Source organism: Clarias gariepinus, chromosome 3, assembly GCF_024256425.1.
Source record: "Clarias gariepinus isolate MV-2021 ecotype Netherlands chromosome 3, CGAR_prim_01v2, whole genome shotgun sequence".
Taxonomy (NCBI): domain Eukaryota; kingdom Metazoa; phylum Chordata; class Actinopteri; order Siluriformes; family Clariidae; genus Clarias; species Clarias gariepinus.
In genome coordinates this window covers 43,852,502-43,872,833 of record NC_071102.1, presented here as the reverse complement: position 1 = coordinate 43,872,833, position 20,332 = coordinate 43,852,502, and the positions used below count along the sequence as shown (strand labels likewise).

At 38.2% G+C, this 20,332-nt stretch overlaps 1 protein-coding gene across 2 annotated transcripts; it reads left to right on the top strand.

Moving 5' to 3' along the window:
* The first annotated feature begins 2,101 nt into the window (after nt 1–2,101).
* Nucleotides 2,102–20,206, top strand: sun2 (Sad1 and UNC84 domain containing 2). 2 transcript variants are annotated; one of them, XM_053492585.1, is made up of 18 exons: nt 2,102–2,261; nt 9,017–9,134; nt 9,225–9,328; nt 9,423–9,623; nt 9,902–10,015; nt 10,153–10,246; nt 10,339–10,400; nt 10,496–10,605; nt 10,696–10,809; nt 10,987–11,040; nt 11,624–11,667; nt 11,767–11,917; nt 12,011–12,235; nt 12,439–12,523; nt 16,499–16,614; nt 16,726–16,893; nt 17,030–17,122; nt 17,209–20,206. In XM_053492585.1, exons 1-18 carry the CDS (start codon nt 2,231–2,233, stop codon nt 17,332–17,334), a joined length of 2,010 nt encoding a protein of 669 aa, XP_053348560.1. In that variant the 5' UTR covers nt 2,102–2,230; the 3' UTR covers nt 17,335–20,206. The 2 variants fall into 2 exon arrangements, with proteins under 2 accessions (XP_053348560.1, XP_053348559.1); XM_053492584.1 differs by having other exon boundaries at nt 9,902–10,042.
* The last annotated feature ends 126 nt before the right edge of the window (nt 20,207–20,332 follow it).

Here is a 20,332-nt window from a genome sequence, read left to right as displayed (position 1 = left end):
TAATGGCTCACTGTGTTAACATTTACTTTGCTTAAATTCGATGAAACTAGAAAAAGCCTATATTTAAGTTCTAAATCTGAACTGTAATTTTAGTACTGTGATGATAAATTCATTTAATGTTTCACTTGTATTTTATAAGGTTTTTGCCGGTGGTGGTAGAGCGCAACGGGGTGCTGGGATGTGAAAATGTAATTTGTTAAAACGTTTTTATTATTTATTACAACATTATGATGATCATAACAGCCTACTGCATTTAATTCTTATAATAACGCAAAAACACATCGACATCTGCTGACGCAGTAGCACGGCCTGACAATGTTTTATTTTTATGGTAATTAATTTTCGTTTTTTTTTCAGTTAATAAATCTACTACAAATTTAAAGAACACAAAATAAAAGATAACGAAAAACATACATGCGTAGCTTTTATAATTACACATGATAAAATCTAAAGGCTCACTGTGTTAACGTTTACTTTGCTTAAATTCGATCCTAATAAGATTTAATTTAATTTAAATTCTACATTTGTACTGTAATTTTAATACTGTGATTATGAATTCGTTAAACTACAACGTTTCACTTTTTTTTCTCCGCTACTATGTGCAGCTCTAACGGCGCGCGGCTCATTAATTCTTGAGAGAATGAACTGATGCCCGAGGCGTCAGTCTATAGTTATATAGCGCCACTCCTAAATGCCGCCACCGTGAGGCGTGACGGTAAAACCAGAATACCGCATGAGTAACATCTGTATATATACACTTTCTTGCAGGGTTCAATTCCTGCTTCTGGATCAGTGTGTGTGGAGTTTGCATGTTCTCCCAGTGCTTTGTTGGTTTCCTCTGGGTGCTCCGGTTTCCTCCCACAGTCCAAAGACATGCAGCTTAGGCTAACTGGCGGTTCCAAGTTGCATGTGAATGTTAACCAGAGTTCCTACCATGGTTGTAAAATGGAAATAAATGCAACGGTAATCACCATTAGCACTTTACTGTCCCTAGTTGGACTACAGAGGTTCCTGGATGGACGAATAAAGAATGAATGAACCCATGAATAAAGGATGGTACAAAAACATCCTCAGAGAGCAACTTCTCACAGCCATCCAAAAAAAAAAAAATGGTGACAAACAATACCTTTTATAGCATGATGGCACACGAGGCAAAAGTCATAACTAAGTGGCTTGGAGAACAAAACATAGAAATTTTGTGTCCATGGCTACGAACCTTTTCAGACCATAATCGTATTGAGAACTTGTGGTCAATCCTCAAGAGGTAGGTGGACGAACACAAACCAACAAATTCTGACAAACTCAACGCACTGATTATGTAAGTTAACGGGCTGCGCTATCGGTCAGGTTGTGGCCCAGAAGTTGATTGATTGACAGGACAAATAGCAGACGTCTCAAAAAAGTAGGATCAACACTTCAAATCAAATCAAATTCAAATTTTATTTGTCACATACACAGTCATACACAGTACGATATGCAGTGAAATGCTTATACGACTGCTAGTGACCTTAAAGGAAAAGAATAGTAAAAGCTTATACATAAGAAATAATAGGAATGAAAGAAATACTTAAAAAAAATAAAATTAACTAGTAAAATATTCTGTACAAAGTAAAATATACTGTAATAAAAGAAATACGTTAGAAAATAAGATTAACTAGTGCAAATGTACTGTACAAACTTTACAAATAAGAACAAGATATCTATAAAAAAGGAAAAAAAAAAATATATATATATATATAATATAATATAATATATATATATATATATATATATATATATATACCAAGTATAAAAGTATAGAAACTACACTTAAATAATTACACTTGATGTAATTAAGAGTTTATGAAAACTTTTTGACACTTATGAAATTCTTGTAATGACACTTCAGTATACTACAGGGACATCTGACTACTCAAGCAGCACAAAACAAACAACCTTTGGCTACGGCTGTATGATGAGTGCTGAGGGCTTGGTGTAGTTCACCAGTCTTACCACCAGGTGTAGACATTTCGCAGGAAATCGCTGACCTTGCCGTTCATTTTGAAAATAACGTGTAGGCGGAGCTTAAAAGTGTCAACTGCCTCTGCTTCCTGGTGTAACTGTCAGCGTTTCCTCCCGGCCGCGGTTACCGTCTACCTCCGTTATTAGTCTTATTTGGGATCACAGTGTGTGTGTGTGTGTGTGTTTGGAGTGTGTCCTTTCCCCCAGTGCGCTGTAATTATCCAGCTCGATGTCCTCGCTATCAGAACAGCAGCAGGGAGGTGAGTACCAGCAGCACTGCAGGAAATGTCCCGCTTATTGTACAGAATAACGGCTCTGCGTCTGTCTGTCTCGTGCGCGGGGTCTCCGGGGCAGCACTGCGGGCGCCCCAGGGGACCAGCGGACACGTTATACTTATATATATATATAGTGTTATACAGACAAAATAAAGTGGGGATTCATTAGTCATTTGCACATTAAAAAAAAAACTTTATACTTGATTATTGGGATAATTGACTCATATTAATTAGTTTTAATGATTAGTTGTTGTTGTTTTTTTAAATTAGGATTTTATTTTGTTCTTAATCAAAAGTTTTTGTAAAAGGCACGTGAGGAAGTGGGCATGAAGATGGAGTTTCATAGCAGCAGCAGCAGCAGCTCTGTGTGTGTGTGTGTGTGTGTGTGTCTCTCTCTGTTCAGCTCAGAAGAGCTTCATTGACATGAATGTAAACCAAAGCATTACATTGTTACCAAAGTAGTTATAAGTATAAATATAATTTATATGTATATTTATAGTAAGTATATTTATAATTTATTAAGTATATTTATGATTTGTAATTGATTACATTATAAATAACATCAACTTGAATTTATAAACATTATAAACATTAAATATAAAAGAATATCATAGTAGGTACATGACAAAAAAAAAAAAAATATATATATATATATATATATATATATATATATATAACAACAATAACAACAACTATCTGAACAGTAGTGATATTAAATAGTACTTAGTTAGGGATATTCAGGGTGTGTGTACAGTACGGCACGTTTCACTGTCTCTCAGGCTCTCACACTCTGACACATAGTTTGTCTCTCTCTGTCTGTCTCTGTTCTTTCTCTCCCTCCCTCCCATTGTCTGTGTCTGTCTGCTTAGCTGCCTGGCTTTCTTTATCTCCCTACATCTCTCTTTCTCTCTCCGTCTGTTTTCATCACTCTCATTCTTTATCTTGCTCTATCTCTGTTCTTGTACACTCTTTCTCTCTTAGGGTCATTTTTTTTGTCTTGTCCTCCAGTTAAATATCGTCATATATAAGAGACTAAAGACTTTTCAGTTGTGTAGCTTCCACTAATATTATGGTACAAACATTATAACGCAGTTTAATGTGTGTGTGTGTGTGTGTGTGTGTGTGTGTGTGTGTGTGTGTGTGTGGTATAATGAGCACAGAGAGCCTTTAAGGAAGAAAAGGAACATAACTTTCCATAATGTTAAATTCATGTGTGTTTAAAAAAAAAAAGAAAATCTGTTCTTCTTTTTCTTCTTCGATGTTTTTTAACGGTGGTTGGAATCCAGTAGGTTACATTACCGCTACCTGTGGGTCTCCTTTTCCCTCATCGTCCTGGCTTATTACATGTGATTTTCCAGACATTTAATGTCTCGCTTATAGTTCATTATCCCACTCATGCTGCCATTGTTGTTTTGCCTTTTTTCACACTATAACATTTTCGTTACAAACCTATTTTAAATTTAAACTTACTAATAATTTGAATTTGACCTCAACATACACTTTTTTGGTTGCTTCTTTTGCCAACTAGAAATTCTGTTTGCCCAGTCTTTGGGTGTTTTTTTTTCGGCACACATGTGCACATGTAGTTCATCACAGGTGTGTCACAGGAATTCTTTTGTAAAAGTAACAGTAGGCAGCAACATCATCAACTTTTATGTCATACTGTAAGGTACTTACAGTGTATATATATATATATATATATATATATATATATATATATATATATATATATATATATCTTCATTTTATTGCCAGATCCATAATTAGGTCGAAGCATACAGGCTCAGCCCTGGGTAAATCTCTAGTTAAATTTTTTTAACGGTGTTTAATAAAAAAAAAGATAAGTTTAAAGATTTTTGTGTTATAAGAGAAATAAAACCCTTTGGTAGGTCGAAGCCAGAGGTTTGTGTGTCTAAATAGAGATTAAGAGATGTGTGGAGGGGTCCTGCATAAACCCAGGTGCCGGAAGCCACCCTGTCAGCTCCACTCTGACCACTCAACCACCCTGTATGGTCGGCCTTTTGAGCGTGGTGCCAGGAGCCAACTCATTCACCATCACGCTGGGTTTAACTCTCCAGCTAAAATATTCTTGGGGCAGCACATACCCTTTGACTTGTAAAATGTGCTGAATAAGCTCATGCTAGCTTTGCCTGTACTGATGCATCCTCTCAAGGTGCTATCAGACATTTCACTTCATCCTCTGTACAGGGTCTATTGTTCTCCGTTTCCACACTTCAGTTAAGAAAGATGCTCTTCCTGAAAACACAGTTGAAGTTGAATTGAACTGAAGGTAATTTGGCTACATGGAAAATGCAAGGGTGCGGCTTTTATATACTTTTCAACATAAATGTTTTTCATTTGTAAACTTTAAACTTCCATGTCACGCAAATGATGTAATTGAAAGTTTGAAATCTGATTTGAGCATCCAGACTGTGATGCATCTTTAGGAATCTGATTTAATCTGGTCATTTATCTGGATGTGGTTCAGACTGGATGAACAAGAATGAGTTCACTATTCGGACTGCATGAAAACAGTCTGTTTCCAAACTAAATCATCAATCCTAGGCACAGAACCTCATGGCTCAGCAACACTCAAGCCTGGGTAACCCTAGAGGAATTGTACCGAAACAGGGTGATGTATGGGGAAATGTCATGCTGTATGCAAGCCTCCTGCATTTTTACCACAGAAACCAATGCAGATAGATTGAAAATGTGTCGGATTTGGGCTGCCAGTCTGAACAGAGACAAGTCTGATCTCCTTACTTTCAAACAACGGTGTGTACACTCAGTCCTAAAGGTCAGATTTGTGAAACAAAACGGATTTGCCCGCAGTCTGAGCAAGGACTAGTAGTGGCAAACACCAGCACATTAGCAAGTGTCACGCTCCTTATATTCACCTGCTGCAACCAGAAATGGTCAGTCTTTCATTCTGTCATGGGTTATTAAGTTTATACCCCTTTGTAAGTATTGTGAAACTGAAATATTTTTAGAGCGCAAACAACAAACCAAACACAAACAATGAAACCACGAGCCCCATCCTCGCAGTTACATGACCGTCAGACGGCTGAAAAAAAGAAAAAGGATGCAAAAGACAAGAGACAAATGATAACTGAAAACACAAGCTGTAACTAGGAAACAAAAAAAAAGATTAATAAACCAGACACACCTGAACTTAATGAACGGAAACGAAAGAAAACAGCTTTTAAAGCGAAGCAGAGAGTCATGCACACAGACGTAAGGAAGAAAAGGGAAAATCATGATAATGTTATAAAAATGGGCATGATATTACTTATTAACTTACTTATTTAGCATAAAGCACAGATGTTGGACAAGAGCATGATTTAAAATAAAAAAAGAAAGAAAGATTAATTTTGTCTTTAAATGCTTAAATGAGTCTTTGGAAATGCTGTGCCTGGATGAGTTTAGCTGAAGCGTGACCTTGTTTTAAACAGCTTATCACACACACACACACACACACACACACACACACACTACCACAGTGTGCTGGATAATGTTAATCGCCCTATTAGCAAATAGATCTGGTACTGTTCCTGCTTTAGCCTATTAGCGAGATCAGGAATTCAGTCAGGATTATTTTTATTCAGTTAGTTTTGTTCCATGTTAATGCTTTGCGTTTCTTTAAAAGAGGCCTCAAAATTGAACCTCAACAGCATTTGAAATGGACCATTATGGAAAATAAAATGGTTGACAGGATGTTAAAATAGCAACATGCTAACTCAAATATCTTACATAATATAATCTATTATAATGTATTTTATGTAGTAAAATTATACTTATACGATACTTTATGATGCATTACAGATTATATCTGAAATGTAACATATAATGTCCAATGGATTTGTTTTTTCCAAAAATTAAAAATCATTTTTGTTATTTTACTTATTTTTCTACCAGCTAATCTGTTGCTAGCAAAAAATGACTAGAGTTCTGACTAGCCAGAGGTAGGATGATTAGGACTTACTCTAGGATTATGCTTTAGACAGTCTTAAGAAAGATTACTGACAGTATTTTAATTATTTAATTTGAATAAAAAATTTTTTTTGTTAGTTATTAATCTACTTGTTTGTTTGGTGCTAGCAAAAAAAAAAATCCCCTTGGGTTTTTGGTGTTTTACGGCGGTTGGCATCCTGCCCCTCGGGTTGTTTTGTATAACTTAGCATTGTCCCTAGCAACAAAACATTGTGTGTGTGCGTGTGTGCAAGTGTGGGACGCTAATGTATATTTTAGTATGCTGACTCTATTTCCGTTCTGTGTGTGTGTGTGTGTGTGTGTGTGTGTGTGTGTGTGGTTACCTTCTCTGGAAATATACAGTGGTTAAAGATTATCTCGCTATCACTGCAGACACATTGCATATAATGTGTACGGTAAAATAAATATTATCCTTTTTTATTTTTAGCACAGTTACATAGTCATGGTGGTGGAAACTGATCTATTACCAGATCGTACTTATTTTAGTAAGAAAATTAGCCTAGCAGATCAACATTTTTTTTTTTTAAAGTGTGGTTTGTTGTGGTGGTTTGATGATTTTTATATCTATCTATCTATCTATCTATCTATCTATCTATCTATCTATATATATATATATATATATATATATATATATATATATATATAAAATTCCATCATAAATTTTGAGGAAATCATGGGTGTGACCTGAGGTGCAATTCTAACAAATAATAAGTAACTATTCCTGAAATTAGAAAATTGTGCTTAAAATGTAATAGACATGTAGAACATTCGGCTTACACTAGTCTTATTGTAAGACTAACATAATTTTTTATTAGCTAAGATAGAATGTGCAGTGCTTTTTTGTTTGTTTTTTAAAAGAGATCATCAAGACAAATTTAAATATTACACAGTGGTAACCCGAGTAAATACAAAATGCAGATTTTATTTGTTGAAGAGGGAAAAAATTATGCCCAAACCTACCTTGCCTTATGTGAATGAGTAACTGGAAAGCAGAGTTAAATTTCACTAGCCACACCAAGGCCTGCTTACATGTTAAATTAAGAAACCACTTAAACCTGTCTGATAAAGTAAAACATGCTAAATGATCTATAAAAGCTACACAGTCTAAAGGAATTCAAGAACAAATACAGGAGAAAGTCCGCCCATGTGTTGGTAACCTCAAGCGCACTTGGGTTATGTACTGTAGCAGGACAGTGATCTGGAACACACCAGCAAGTCTACCTCTGAATGGCTCACAAAATCCTAAATTAAGGTTTTGGAATGGCATAGTTAAAGTTTAGACTTGAATCCAATTGAGGTCCATAAACATCCGTTCATGCTTGACAACCCTCTAGTGTGGCTGCATTAAAGCAATTTTGCAAGAATGTTCGGCCCAAGATCCTCCAAAGCGATGTAAAAGACTCATTGCCAGGTGATGCAAATGCTTGATTGCAACCAGTTATTAAGTTTAGGGGCAATTCTTTTTTACAGTAGGGCCAGGCAGGTATAAACAGCTTTTTTCCCTTTATTCATTCCACAACCCAAGAGAATAAAAACAGAAAAATAAAACAAATTAACCTGCACTTTACCAAAAATTAAAAATAAATCCAGACAGATCAATTCTTCTGTTAGTGTATGCCTGTGTGTGTGTGTGTGTGTGTGTGTGTGTGTGTGTGTGTGTGTGTGTGTGCGTGTGCCTCTCCCTCTTCTCTTATTTAAGAGGGGGAAGACTATTGCGTGGGACAACTTTCTCACACACACAGACACACTAATGGAAACACTGTTTTATTTGGAAAATTTCTCTAATGACGCTAGAATGCGCGCACACTAGTTTTACTAAAGTAAAAATAAAACGTATTAACCTGCACTTTACCTTTGAAACAAATTGCGACAGAGCTGTGTTTCCGTTAGAGTGTGTGTGTGTGTGTGTGTGTGTGTGTGTGTATGATGGTGAGAGGAGGGGGGAAGGGCATGGTATACCATGACTCGCGCACACACACATAACGGAGTCAGTGCAGGCTGACACAGAGAGAGAGAAAAAGGATCTTAAACCTCTCTAATGACACATGCAGTTATGCAGAATAGTCACCAGGTGGCAGTATTAACGCTCCAAACACTACACACCCATGTGGTTATGTTACTAGAAATGTAGTGATGTACAAAGTACATATATTTTTGTAGAACGTAGTGGAGTAAAAGTAAAAAGTATCCACTAATTACATTAAATATGAACTTAAGTACAGTAATGAAGTAAATGTACTTGGTTAATTTCCACCCCTGGGTATAATCAGCACATCTGCTTACTGTAATTTTAATTTCTGTTTAAGAGATACAAGATGATGGCTTTGATTTGCCTACCACATTAGATGCCATGCAGCTCTGAGGCTCTCTTTTACCCCCATTGAGTTATTATTGCATCTGCTGGCCAGGAATATTAACTGATGATGATAACACCCAGCTCTTTCTTTTACAATACATTACAGTTACTAAAATTCTGTTTTGTAGGGAACACTCAGACATAAAGCTAATTAATGACATGTGTGTGATGGACAGAAACATTCCTGTTGTAAGTTATACTGCGAAAGCTGTTATATTATACAATAGAGATGTGTGTGTAGTCCCGTGGCCTTAATTCAAAAAGAGAAGAAGAAGAAAATGTTGGTTTAGTTTGAATATTCGGTCAAATATTTCAGATGTTGTTTTGTAGAAAGTTTAATATGTGCACGTAGCTGACGAGGTTTATGAATTAACCTCGCTCTCTCGTGCTGTAGATTCAAGGCGAAGTGCGCGGTTGGTGTCAAGCAAATACTACCTGCATGACGATGACACAGCGAGCAACAGCTCCACCGGATCCGCGGGACTAATCTCTTATAAAGAGAGTCCCGTCAGGTAAGTGTGCATCCCAAAAGCACAACCAGCATACTGTATATTGTCTCAGGAAGCAACTTGCTTTGACTGCCTGTGTTGTATTTTTTTCAGGGCTTTCAGCAGGAGGAAAGTGGGACCTCGCAAAGGGGGCGGGGCTTCCCACGGCAGCAAAGTGACCAATTCCCAGACTCCAAGCCCGACCGAGTTCCTCACGCGTCAGTTCTGATGATATCACATGACGTTATTACTTTTATTAGTATTATTATTATTTGAACATGCAGTTTGATTGGGTTGTTTTTGTGTCTCCAGCCAGGAAGACTTTTACTTTTCAGGCTCCTCGCAGCACCGTGACCTCTGTGACCTCTTCAGCCCCGAGCACTTCGGCTCAGGTGGATCCATCAGGGTTCTCCTCGGGATATTCCTCAGCAGAGGAAGGATACGGGCGGAAAAGCAGCGCCACACACAGTGCCCCCACCAACAACACCACCGCCGCCACCACCACCAACACCAGTAAGTGTTTTTTTTTATTTTTTATAAAACAGGCTAAAATGAAAAAATGAATGAAGAACTTGGACCAGTATAGAGTGTATATAGCATGTGTTAGGTTATTTTTTCAGCTTAACCTCAGCGTCTTCCTGTTTCCTGTCTGGCAGTCTGTTCACTTCCCCTTGCTCACTCGTGTGCGGCTCAGGGTTGAGAATGAGGATGATGTAAACGTGTCCCATCACTAAAACGTTCAAATGTTCAGTATTCATCCTTCAGCTTTAGTCTGCCTGTTTTGTTTCCAGACCCTGCTTATACTCAGTCAAAGGGATGGATGGGACACAGAGACATCCTGACTGCGCCAGTTGTGAGAAACATCCTGACTGCGCCAGTTGTGAGAAACATCCTGACTGCGCCAGTTGTGAGAAACATCCTGACTGCGCCAGGTGTGAGATACATACAGGCCTCCTACACACCACTCCTCTTAGAAAGCCGTCCAATTCACCACTCACACTTCGGTAAACCTCTAACACGGTTTATTTCCTTGCTTGTTCAGCCCGTGCCCTGGCGGTGGTGTACGTTTGGCTGGGCGTGGCGTGGTACAGTATAACGTCTGGAATGTCTCTGCTTAATGTTTCTCTGCTCAGCAAGTAAGCTCTGTCTGTGTTGGGGAGCGGAGGGGTAGTTTGTGTGTGTGGGTGGTTGTTCTGCATTACCACACTCTTTATCCGTCTCCCTTCAGGTGCACTGCGGGTGTAAGGAAGTCCGTTCTCCTCTTCATCCTTTTCCTCCTGCTGCTTTTTTGTGAGTCTGTACAGTACATAAACACCTCTATGAGCTGCCTTGTAAAGAGTGTTAAGTCACCGTATCAGAAAATATAACGCAGTACATCATCGCAGGTATGTGGTACTGGTACCCGTGGGTTATTGCACTGTTTCCCCGTTCAACTCGAACTACTCCGATTCAGCCCCATGCCACGACTCAAGCGCCAATTCAGCCTCGCGTGGATGTAAGTTATGTCACGTCCTCCACACTTATGTGAAAGAACTGACTTGTTCTTCAGTGCTGGCAATCCATCAACTCCTTCTCTCCATCTCAGAACCGTGAGACTTACGCAAGTTTTGCAGCTCTAAGAGACGAACTCTACGCCGATCTGCGGGAACGAGAGAACAAATGGCTCGAGGACAGGGACAGGGGTTTGGAAGATATGCTGGTGAGAAAATGAACAGGGGCATCCGTCTGATAAAATTAAACCGTCTGTTTTTTTACTTATTGTTTCCTGCAACGCGATCGTAGGTTTTACACGTAACCCTGACGCATTCCATTTACCGTTTTTTAACATGTGTATCACAACTCTGACTTTCTCTGGACCTTCTCGCTACCATCTTAGAAAGCGATCAAGTTACTGAAGGAAGACGGAGAAAAACAGAAGCGCATGCATGAGGTGAGAAAAAACGTCCACACACATTTTTAGCGTTCTTTTGTACTTCTCCACGGCAATCACATACAAAACAGGAAATTCGCCTCCGAGTGGTGCAGTGGTAAAGCGCTTGCCCTATCATCCGGAGATCGCTGGTTCGATCCCCGGGTGATGCTGTAACCGGACAGCCGGAGGCCTAGAAAGAGCTGATTGGCCGAGCTCTCTCAGGGGGGAGGGATGAGAGGTACTCAGTGCTTCCACATTAATGACGGCTTTACCAGCCAATCAGGGGCGTCTGTGAGCTCGCGCTGTTCCTCCGAGTGTGTTACGTCGCCCCCAACGGTGCGTGAGCAAGCAGTTTAAAAAGATGGTCGGTGACGTCACGTGGATCGGAGGAAATACGTGGGTCGGTCTGAGGCCCTCCCGACTGATTGGCAGGTGGAAGCTTGATGTGGAAGCCTCCAGTGACTGGGAGGAATTGGACACCACTAAATTAGGGGAGAAAATCGGAAAAAGGGGGTAAAAATTTGTAAAAACTGTAAATTCCCTGCATCTTATGTATTTCTCTGTTTTGTGTGTGTGTGTGTGTGTGTGTGTGTGTGTGTAGGTTTTGCAAATGGATGTGCATGACCTAAAAATTCGAGTGAGGAAGTAAGTGTATGCACCTGCATTACTTAACCACTGTCCTGTAAGCCAGGTTCTTATTATAAAACAAACAAACAAAAAAAACATGTATTTGTCTCCACCTAGTGTCGACTCGGAGCATAACGGCCTGATTAAAGAGGAAACCCTTGGGATGCAGAATCAGATTTCTGAGCTGAAACTGGACGTGTCTAAACTTCACTCAGCCTCCGAGTACCAAAATCGCAGACTGGATGCCCAGGAAGCTCAAAACAGAAAGGTACGTTCTTGTATGTTGTTGTTTCAATATTAGCACCTTGTTTTTACCGTATCGAAAGTAGATGTAAAAATACTAATTATTTTCTTTCTTTAGTTAAAGACGGAGCTCTCTGATTGGCTGCTGAACCAGCTGTCTGGTTCAGTCAAATCTGAGGGAGATGTAGTAATGCGCCCTGAGCTGCAGAGGGCGCTGGAGGACCTGGAAAAGAAACTACTGGACAGATTGGAACAGGAGCGGAGGGGAGAGGAGAGGAGAGATGTGTGGAGGACAGTGGGAGAGACGCTGCAGGAGGAAGGAGTGGGAGCAGTCAGCATAACGGTGCGTGTGTGTGTGTGTGTGTGTCTGCATATATGTGTGTGTATACATACATACTGAATAAGTGCTTACACATATAGTTTCCCACAATAAATATACATTGTTTTTATTACCTAAATTTGTCCTCTGTGTAACGTACACACTGTCCTGTTTACATTGCCACTTTCCTGACATGATAAATGTTGTCCTAATTTATGATGTCACAGGATGTTGAACGCATCGTGCAAAGGGCGCTGAGCCTCCACAAGGCTGATGGGATCGGCCTGGCCGACTACGCGCTGGAGTCTTCAGGTAGCCCATTAAACCCTGTGTTGAGGTTAAACATGACCTGGTGTTTGAAAATCTGAAACAATAACCAATAATGTGGATCATAAAGGTTAATTTTTAATACTATAAAAGTAGATAGGTCCTGTACCCATGCTGTGTTTTAAGACTGCACTACATTAGATTGTAGTTTCTTCATTAGTTTGAAAAATCTTACAAAGTGGTCGAGGTCATGCAGTTTTTAGACGATCCTTAACTGACTCGGATACCATCAAGGCAGAAAGTTTTTTAACTGCTTCACGTCTGAAACACCGGCCTCCCAGGAACTCCTTTAATGGCTTTTCCAAACAGCTGAAAATGCCATGGAGCGACATCAGGACTGTACGGGGGATGTGGCAATAACTCCCGGCCGAGTTCCTGTAACGTGAAAGTGATGCTGGTGAATGATTGTGTGTAAGGTTCTCACAGACAAACGCGTCTCTTCTGTAAGTAAGGGCCAGGGGTAGCTCAGTGGTTAAGGCATTGGACTATGGTTCGGAAGATCCCAGGTTCAAACCCCACAACCACCAAGTTGCCACTGTTGGGCCCTTGAGCAAGGCCCTTAACCCTCAACTGCTCAGATGTGTAATGAGATAAAAAAAAAAAAGTAAGTCGAGCGTCTGCCAAATGCCTAAATGTAAATGTAAGTTGGATCAGACGTTCCACTCGCTGAATGTTCACAGGAACGACTGCAGTGTTCTCCGAGCCACCTCGGCTGGGATAAAACGTTCGCACCCTTCAAATGTTTTACGACGGCTCTAGATTTTTCCGGTGTGACTTGAACATACTAGTGTTCTGCATTTCTAAGAGATTAAATCCAAAAATATATTTAGCTGTCCTCTCCAGAGTAAAAAGTACACATTTTGTCCTTTTTGTGCTTATTTTTTTTTAAGGAACAGAAAAGAGAATCTTGAATGTGCACTGAGCGTATAATGAATATAAAACCAGCTTTAGCACACTTTATAACAGCGCATGCACAGCGGCACCGCCGCGTTTAAAAGCTCGTCTTTTTTACCCACTTTTTAACCGACGTATCTCCATATTTCACTTCCCCTCATTACTGCGGCCATCTCTTAGAGTCGAGTCTCTGAATAGAACGAGAAAACGCTTCGCTTTCTCTAATGCTGCTCGTGATTCTTTAAAAGCTTCCTGCTCAGTCAGGTTTTTTTCATCTTACACACACACACACACAAACACACACAAGAGCGTCACTGAAATCTGGTGTGCTCGCATAGTAAAAGTATTGTTAAAGTAAAATATTATTTTAAAATGCTGGTATAGGACCGTTATAAAAATTTTTAGTACTGCGGTAGTTTTTAGTACTGGTACTGTGCTAGTACTGGTAGTACTGGTACACCATGAGCCATTAATACAGAGTTAAAGATTTTAAAGTCAAATTTTCAGTCGGAAAGTTCCTCGTGTCACATGTTGGTTCTGTGTGTGCTTTAAATAAGTTTTCATTGCCACGCATTTAGAAATAAATAATGTTTTTGATTTGGTATCTGTGTTTTTGATTTGGTATCGGTGAACAAGTTCATGTTCAGATCGGATCACGTAACACCATTTTTCATAATACTTAGTGCTTCTTATCCTCGATTTATACTTTGTTTTTTGTAAATATGCATACACATTTATATTTTTATCAGATAAAAAAAACACATTTGCTAAATACAATTTTATTCCCTTTTATGTTTTAGTGTCCGGAACTTTTTCTGAATTCAAATCTTTCAACGATCTTAACTGTCATTCAGATGAAACTTGGCCAATTTAGATTTCACATGAAAAGACATAAACCTGAAAAAGTGTATTATTCTCAAATCCAAAATTGTTAAGATATTGCAACATGAATTTGACATGGACACTACAGATTTTTAGCTTTTCAAACTTTTCCAAAAAAAAACTACTGCATTCGACTTGCATACGGTTTGCATTCGGAAGCGTGTTGTGTCTCGCCAAACAAATAATTGCGCAAAAAAATAACGCAAGCTTTTAAAATTAAATTTTGCCTTGGACATTTTTTGTAATTAAATTACTCGAGTTACTTGAGGAATCGTTTCGGCCCTAATCTCAATACTTTGTTATATACCCTTTGTTGGCAATGACAGAGGTCAAAGCCAATGACAGTGGCTTTTCTGTAAATCTTCACAAGGTTTTCACACACTGTTGCTGGTATTTTGGCCCGTTCCTCCAAGCAGATCCCCTCTAGAGCAGTGATGTTTTGGGGCTGTCGCTGAGCAACACGGAACTTCAACTCCTTCCAAATATTTTCTGTGGGGTTAAGATCTGGAGACTGGCTACACCACTCCAGGACCTTGAAATGCTTCTTACGAAGCCACTCCTTCGTTGCCCAGGCGGTGTGTTTGGGATCATTGTCATGCTGAAAGACCCAGCCACGTTTCATTTTCAATGTGCTTGCTGATGGAAGGAGGTTTTAACTCAAAATCTCATGATGCATGGACCCATTCGTTCTTTCCTTTACACGGATCAGTCGTCCTGGTCCCTTTGCAGAAAAACAGCCCCAAAGCATGATGTTTCCACCCCCATGCTTCACAGTAGGTATGGTGTTCTTTGGATGCAACTCAGTATTCTTTCTCCTCCAAACACGACAAGTTGAGTTTTTACCAAAATGTTCTATTTTGGTTTTATCTGAACATATAAATTTCTCCCAATCCTCTTCTGGATCATCCAAAGGCTCTCTAGCAAACTTCAGACGGGCCTGGACATGTACTGGCTTAAACAGGGGGACACGTCTGGCACTGCAGGAATTTGAGTCCCTGGCGGCGCAGTGTGTTACTGATGGTAGCCTTTGTTACTTTGGTCCCAGCTCTCTGCAGGTCATTCACTAGGTCCCCCCGTGTGTTTCTGGGATTTTTCCTCACAGTTCTTATGATTATTTTGACCATACGGGGTGAGATCAAACAGATGCCATTAAAACAGGTAACGAGTGGATGACAGAGAAGCCTCTTAAAAAAGAAGTTACAGTTCTGTGAGAGCCAGAAATTTTGCTTGTTTGTGACAATACTTGACCAAAAGGTGACCAAATACTTATTTTACTGAGGAATTTACCAATTAATTCAGAAAAAATCCTACGGATAAAGGCAGTAAAGGCGCCTCTGCAACAGCTACAAATGGGACCAGTTATCTGGAGACCGTTTACCCCTTTTCTACCATGCAAGTCCCACCCACTTCTGACTTTATTTAATCGATATCGGTGCCAAAACCGGCATTCAGGGCGAGTCACTGTAGCACTTTCAGCAAGAAAACGCAGCTGATGATGTTATGTCATCATCAAAAACACGTTGTCTCCTTTTTACACTCTTAATTTGTGTTAAATTAAAGACTAGTGAGCTATGTAGGGTGTACTAGTCCTCATTCTATGCACCAAGTAGTGTGCTTGATCAGGGGTTGGAGACGGATTGGGACCTTAACCTTGTGTTCAGAAGTGATTAGTGCAGAGACGGCGTGTTGTTTAAGACGCCATAACGTTATCAGATGTGTGTTCTTACTGAAAGTGCTTCTGTGACTGGGTGTGAATGTGGGTTTTGTCAGGCAGCTGCTCTCTCCTCAGTACTGCGGACCGTACAGACCTACTCTCACCCACGCTGAGACACACAGTTAGTGTCATTAACCACTGGACAACACCTGGGACACGCCCACTCATACATGTAGATAATTGTCCTGTCCTGGTTAGTCGGAACTAACCAATGTGTATTTTTAATGAAAGTTGGTAAAATGTTTGAGCTCGCAATAGATGCTTTGTACAAAGTAAAAACTCAGAGTAAACAAAAAAAAAAAAGTGAAACGAAGCAAAAGAAAAATGTTTCAGATGTTTAACACTAAATATATGACAGCATTTTTTTAAATGATGATTTGTTTTGGCTGAATTGCTGATTTTATCTCAGTGTATTACTTTAATGAAGATTTATATATTGTGTGTGTGTGTGTGTGTGTGTGTGTGTGTAGGTGCCAGTGTGGTAAACACTCGTTGCTCAGAAACATATCACACCAGATCAGCCTGTATCAGTCTGTTTGGATTTCCTCTGTGGTATCCCTCAGAAAGCCCTCGCACTGTTATACAGGTAACACACACACTCTCTCTCTCTCACACACACACACACACATATAAAATAGACACGAGAAAAAACTTCAGAACAGTAAATCATGTTTTTCATGTGTGTGTATGACGACAGCCCGAGCTCCACCCCGGTAAGTGCTGGCCGTTCCGTGGTTCCGAAGGCTTTCTGGTCATCGCTTTGTCTCACCCTGTCCAAATCACTCAAGTCACCCTGGAGCACCTGCCCCGGATTCTCTCACCCACTGGACGCATCGACAGCGCCCCCAAGGACTTCGCTGTTTATGTGAGTCCAAACAAACGCAATAGCAATAACGACGCTAATCAAATGCTAACGTAAAGTTGTGAATTACGCGTGTGCTGGCGTCAAAACAATCCCAGTTTGTCTGATTGGTAAAGTTCTTGTCGGCCTGGTGTTTTAGGGAATGATCAGTGAGGAGAAAGAGGAAGGGAAACTTCTCGGAACGTTCACTTATGACCAGGACGGAGAATCCATCCAGACCTTCGTAGTTCAGGTGAGAAATGATAATAATAATAAAAGATCAATAAACAAATGTGGTTGAGGATAACATGGAGTGATTTTGCACGTTGTGTTTTTCAGCATCCTCAGAGTGAGGTGTACGGCCTGGTGGAGCTGAGGATCCTCAGTAATTGGGGTCACCCTGAGTACACCTGTGTGTATCGCTTTAGGGTCCACGGCCAGCCGCGGCTGCCTAAAGAGCACTGAAGGGAAGGACAGAGTTTAAGCTATCTATGCAAAAAAAAAAAAAAAAAAAAACATTAAAATGTTTAGCAATGCACTTAAAGTTGCTAATGCTCCTCAATGAACGCTAAACATCCAAAACAAGAGAGTGAAAGCTAGAAAAAGAAAAAAAAGAGTGTGATGGCGATATATCAAGATGTTCATGACCTCAAGATCATATCAAGTTTGTTTTTCTCCATCACACTTTACACACCTGACAAGCGCAGAAGAAACAAACACAGGGTTACAGTACGTTATCTTACGCTAATATACAGTATAACGTATACATTTATGTAAAAAAAGAAAAGAAGAAAAACAAAAACAATCCTCCGTTTGCACTATTTGCTAACCAACTCCTAACGAATGTACCTTTAATTTTTTTTATAATTTACTTTTCTATTGGTATGATTTTTTTTAAAAAGAAGGTAGACAAATATTTATTAATACATACATACATTTTAACACCGACTCATTAGCACAATGCTAATCAAAGGGTTTAGTTATTAACAGTATTAGCATTTCTGAGTTCTCTTGCTGGAGAGAGGGTGAATTCAGCTAAATCTAGTTAGCGGTTAAAAAGTTTCATAGCTCGTTTGTATATACTGTATTTGTTTCAAATGTGTTATTTGTGTTTATTTTAATTATTTACTGCAAATTTTCTACAATTTGTAATTACACATACAGTATGGTTACAAAGGTCAAGATAAAATTGTTAGACATCCATACTTAGCTCTACAGGTGAGGAATAAAACACTCTGCGTTGTTCCCAAAAATAATCAATTGTAATTATATTTTGTAAAATAATCAAAAATGTTGTGGCGTGATAAAGTGGAATCATCCTAACCATGAGCAGAAATGTCCTCTTTCACCACAGGAATTTGTCAACAAATGTTCACCTATTAACAAAGACAAATTGCGCTTTTTATCTATTTATCATAACTTTGAAACAAAATAGAGGGCCAATTTAAATTAAATAATGAAACATTTATTAAATTTCAGATAATTCTCTGTAAATGTCCCTCTTTTTAGATCTGTAGTGTCCCAAATCTCGATATATAAAATATGTTCCCTGGATCGTACACTATGTTATTGTTACCCATAATGCAACATAAATCTTGTGTGCAACCAGTGTTTACTGCTTCTGTATAACAAAGAAAAAACTTTAGGTTGAAATCTACAGAAATCTTTTTATGCTTGTGATTTCTCAAAATTCAGCCATTATGCAGTTTTAAACTCATCTAATTGCTTTCAACAAATTACTTAATTATGTTAAGCTCAGTTTAACACAATATCTTCATAAAAGCAGATCACTGGCTAGATTTTCTTAGTAGTAGCTTTACATTTTTTTTTTTTATTTAGTGGTGTAGTTTACTGTATACATTTTCTGTTCCATATTATCATATCAAGTTTTGATTTTGAGGTACATTTACATGCAATGATTAAAAGATCATATTTTTTTCTTCATATTTACAATGCAAGCTACAGTACTTGTTTAGTTTAGCATTTCAGTTATTTATTAATTTTTTTGTTAAAAAGCGCCTTACTAGACTAAGCTGTTTATCTGTTTTTGTAGATTAGAAATGTTTTTAAATGGGAAATAATATGTTTTAAAAGTAATAAAATCTTGATCAATTGTGTAGAAACATTTTAATATTTAAATCTGAAATATTCTTGTAACATTAAACTGTCAACTTTCTGTATATGAGCTAAAAATGAAAAAAATTTAATTTTTGACGTAGAGAAAATATTTAAATTTTTGGGTTGTTGCTCAAAGGTGTAAACTTTCAGACTTAGTTTTATTGTTGTTTTTATTTTAAAAAGCTGAATTTTCTGTATATTATGGTCATTTGCATTGCCTAAAAGTGTTAACTTTTAGATTTTCATACCTGTACCATTAAGAGAAAAAGTAACAATATTACACAAAATTTATTTTATTTATAGTCAAATTGTTCCCCAAATGCGCTGTACTTGTATGTGCTGATTTAAACGTTTTGCTTATTTTAAGCTAGAAGTAGTGTAACAGTATCAAGTTTATGTTTAAAACATGAGCATCTATTTTACTTCATAACTGATGTATTGTTTTTGATCGTATTAAAATCTATTTTCGTATTTTTATTTATTGTATTAGGATCGGATTTAAAATTAATTTCTGCTGAATTGATCAATTTGAAATTTGATTTATGAAGTTCTGTATGTGGGTGTAGTTAAAGGACATGCACTGTGCTGGATTGTGTAATAAATTTCATTACTTTGTTCTTCTAAACTCCCCTGCTGGGACAGGGCAACATTTTAATATTTGTGTTAATTGTTTATACCCAAAGTGCTCTTTATGTTACACATAATTAAGCAGTCGGAATAGATTTATGTTTGTTCATGCTTTCTTTATTAAAGGAGATCAATTTTCTTCTTTCAAAATTTCTGAATTGTACAATAATGAACCATTTTCACTAAACAACATAATGGATCGTTAAACGATCGTGTAATTACTTTTTTATTTCAACCAACTGTTCACCTTTGTTATTCTGTTTAAAAACACCCTAAACAACAAGCTCAAGCATCGTACTTGAAAATATTGCTTTCATGCCAAGAAGAATTTGCTGCGATAGCAGTCAATGTGTAATTTCTGGGTGTTATTTTTTAAATTATTATTATATTGATCTTTGCAGTATTTCTTATTTACAATCCAGACACCAACCAGACTTTTTCTTTCAGTTAGAAAAGGAAATAAGCAAGAATTACATGAAAGAGCTTGAAAGCATAACTCACTAACATTTTTTTATTCATTTAAAAAAAGTTATAAAATAAAAAGTTATATGGACATTTTGGATGGCTGTTTTGAAATAAAATACCAAGTTGATTCACCTCATACTGTTGTATGTATTTGCTTGAATGAGTGTGGACATTTTACTCTGTCTTTTTCCTTCTTGTTTTTTTTTTGTGGAGATCTGACACCAGCAACTAAGTTTATACAACTCATATTTAC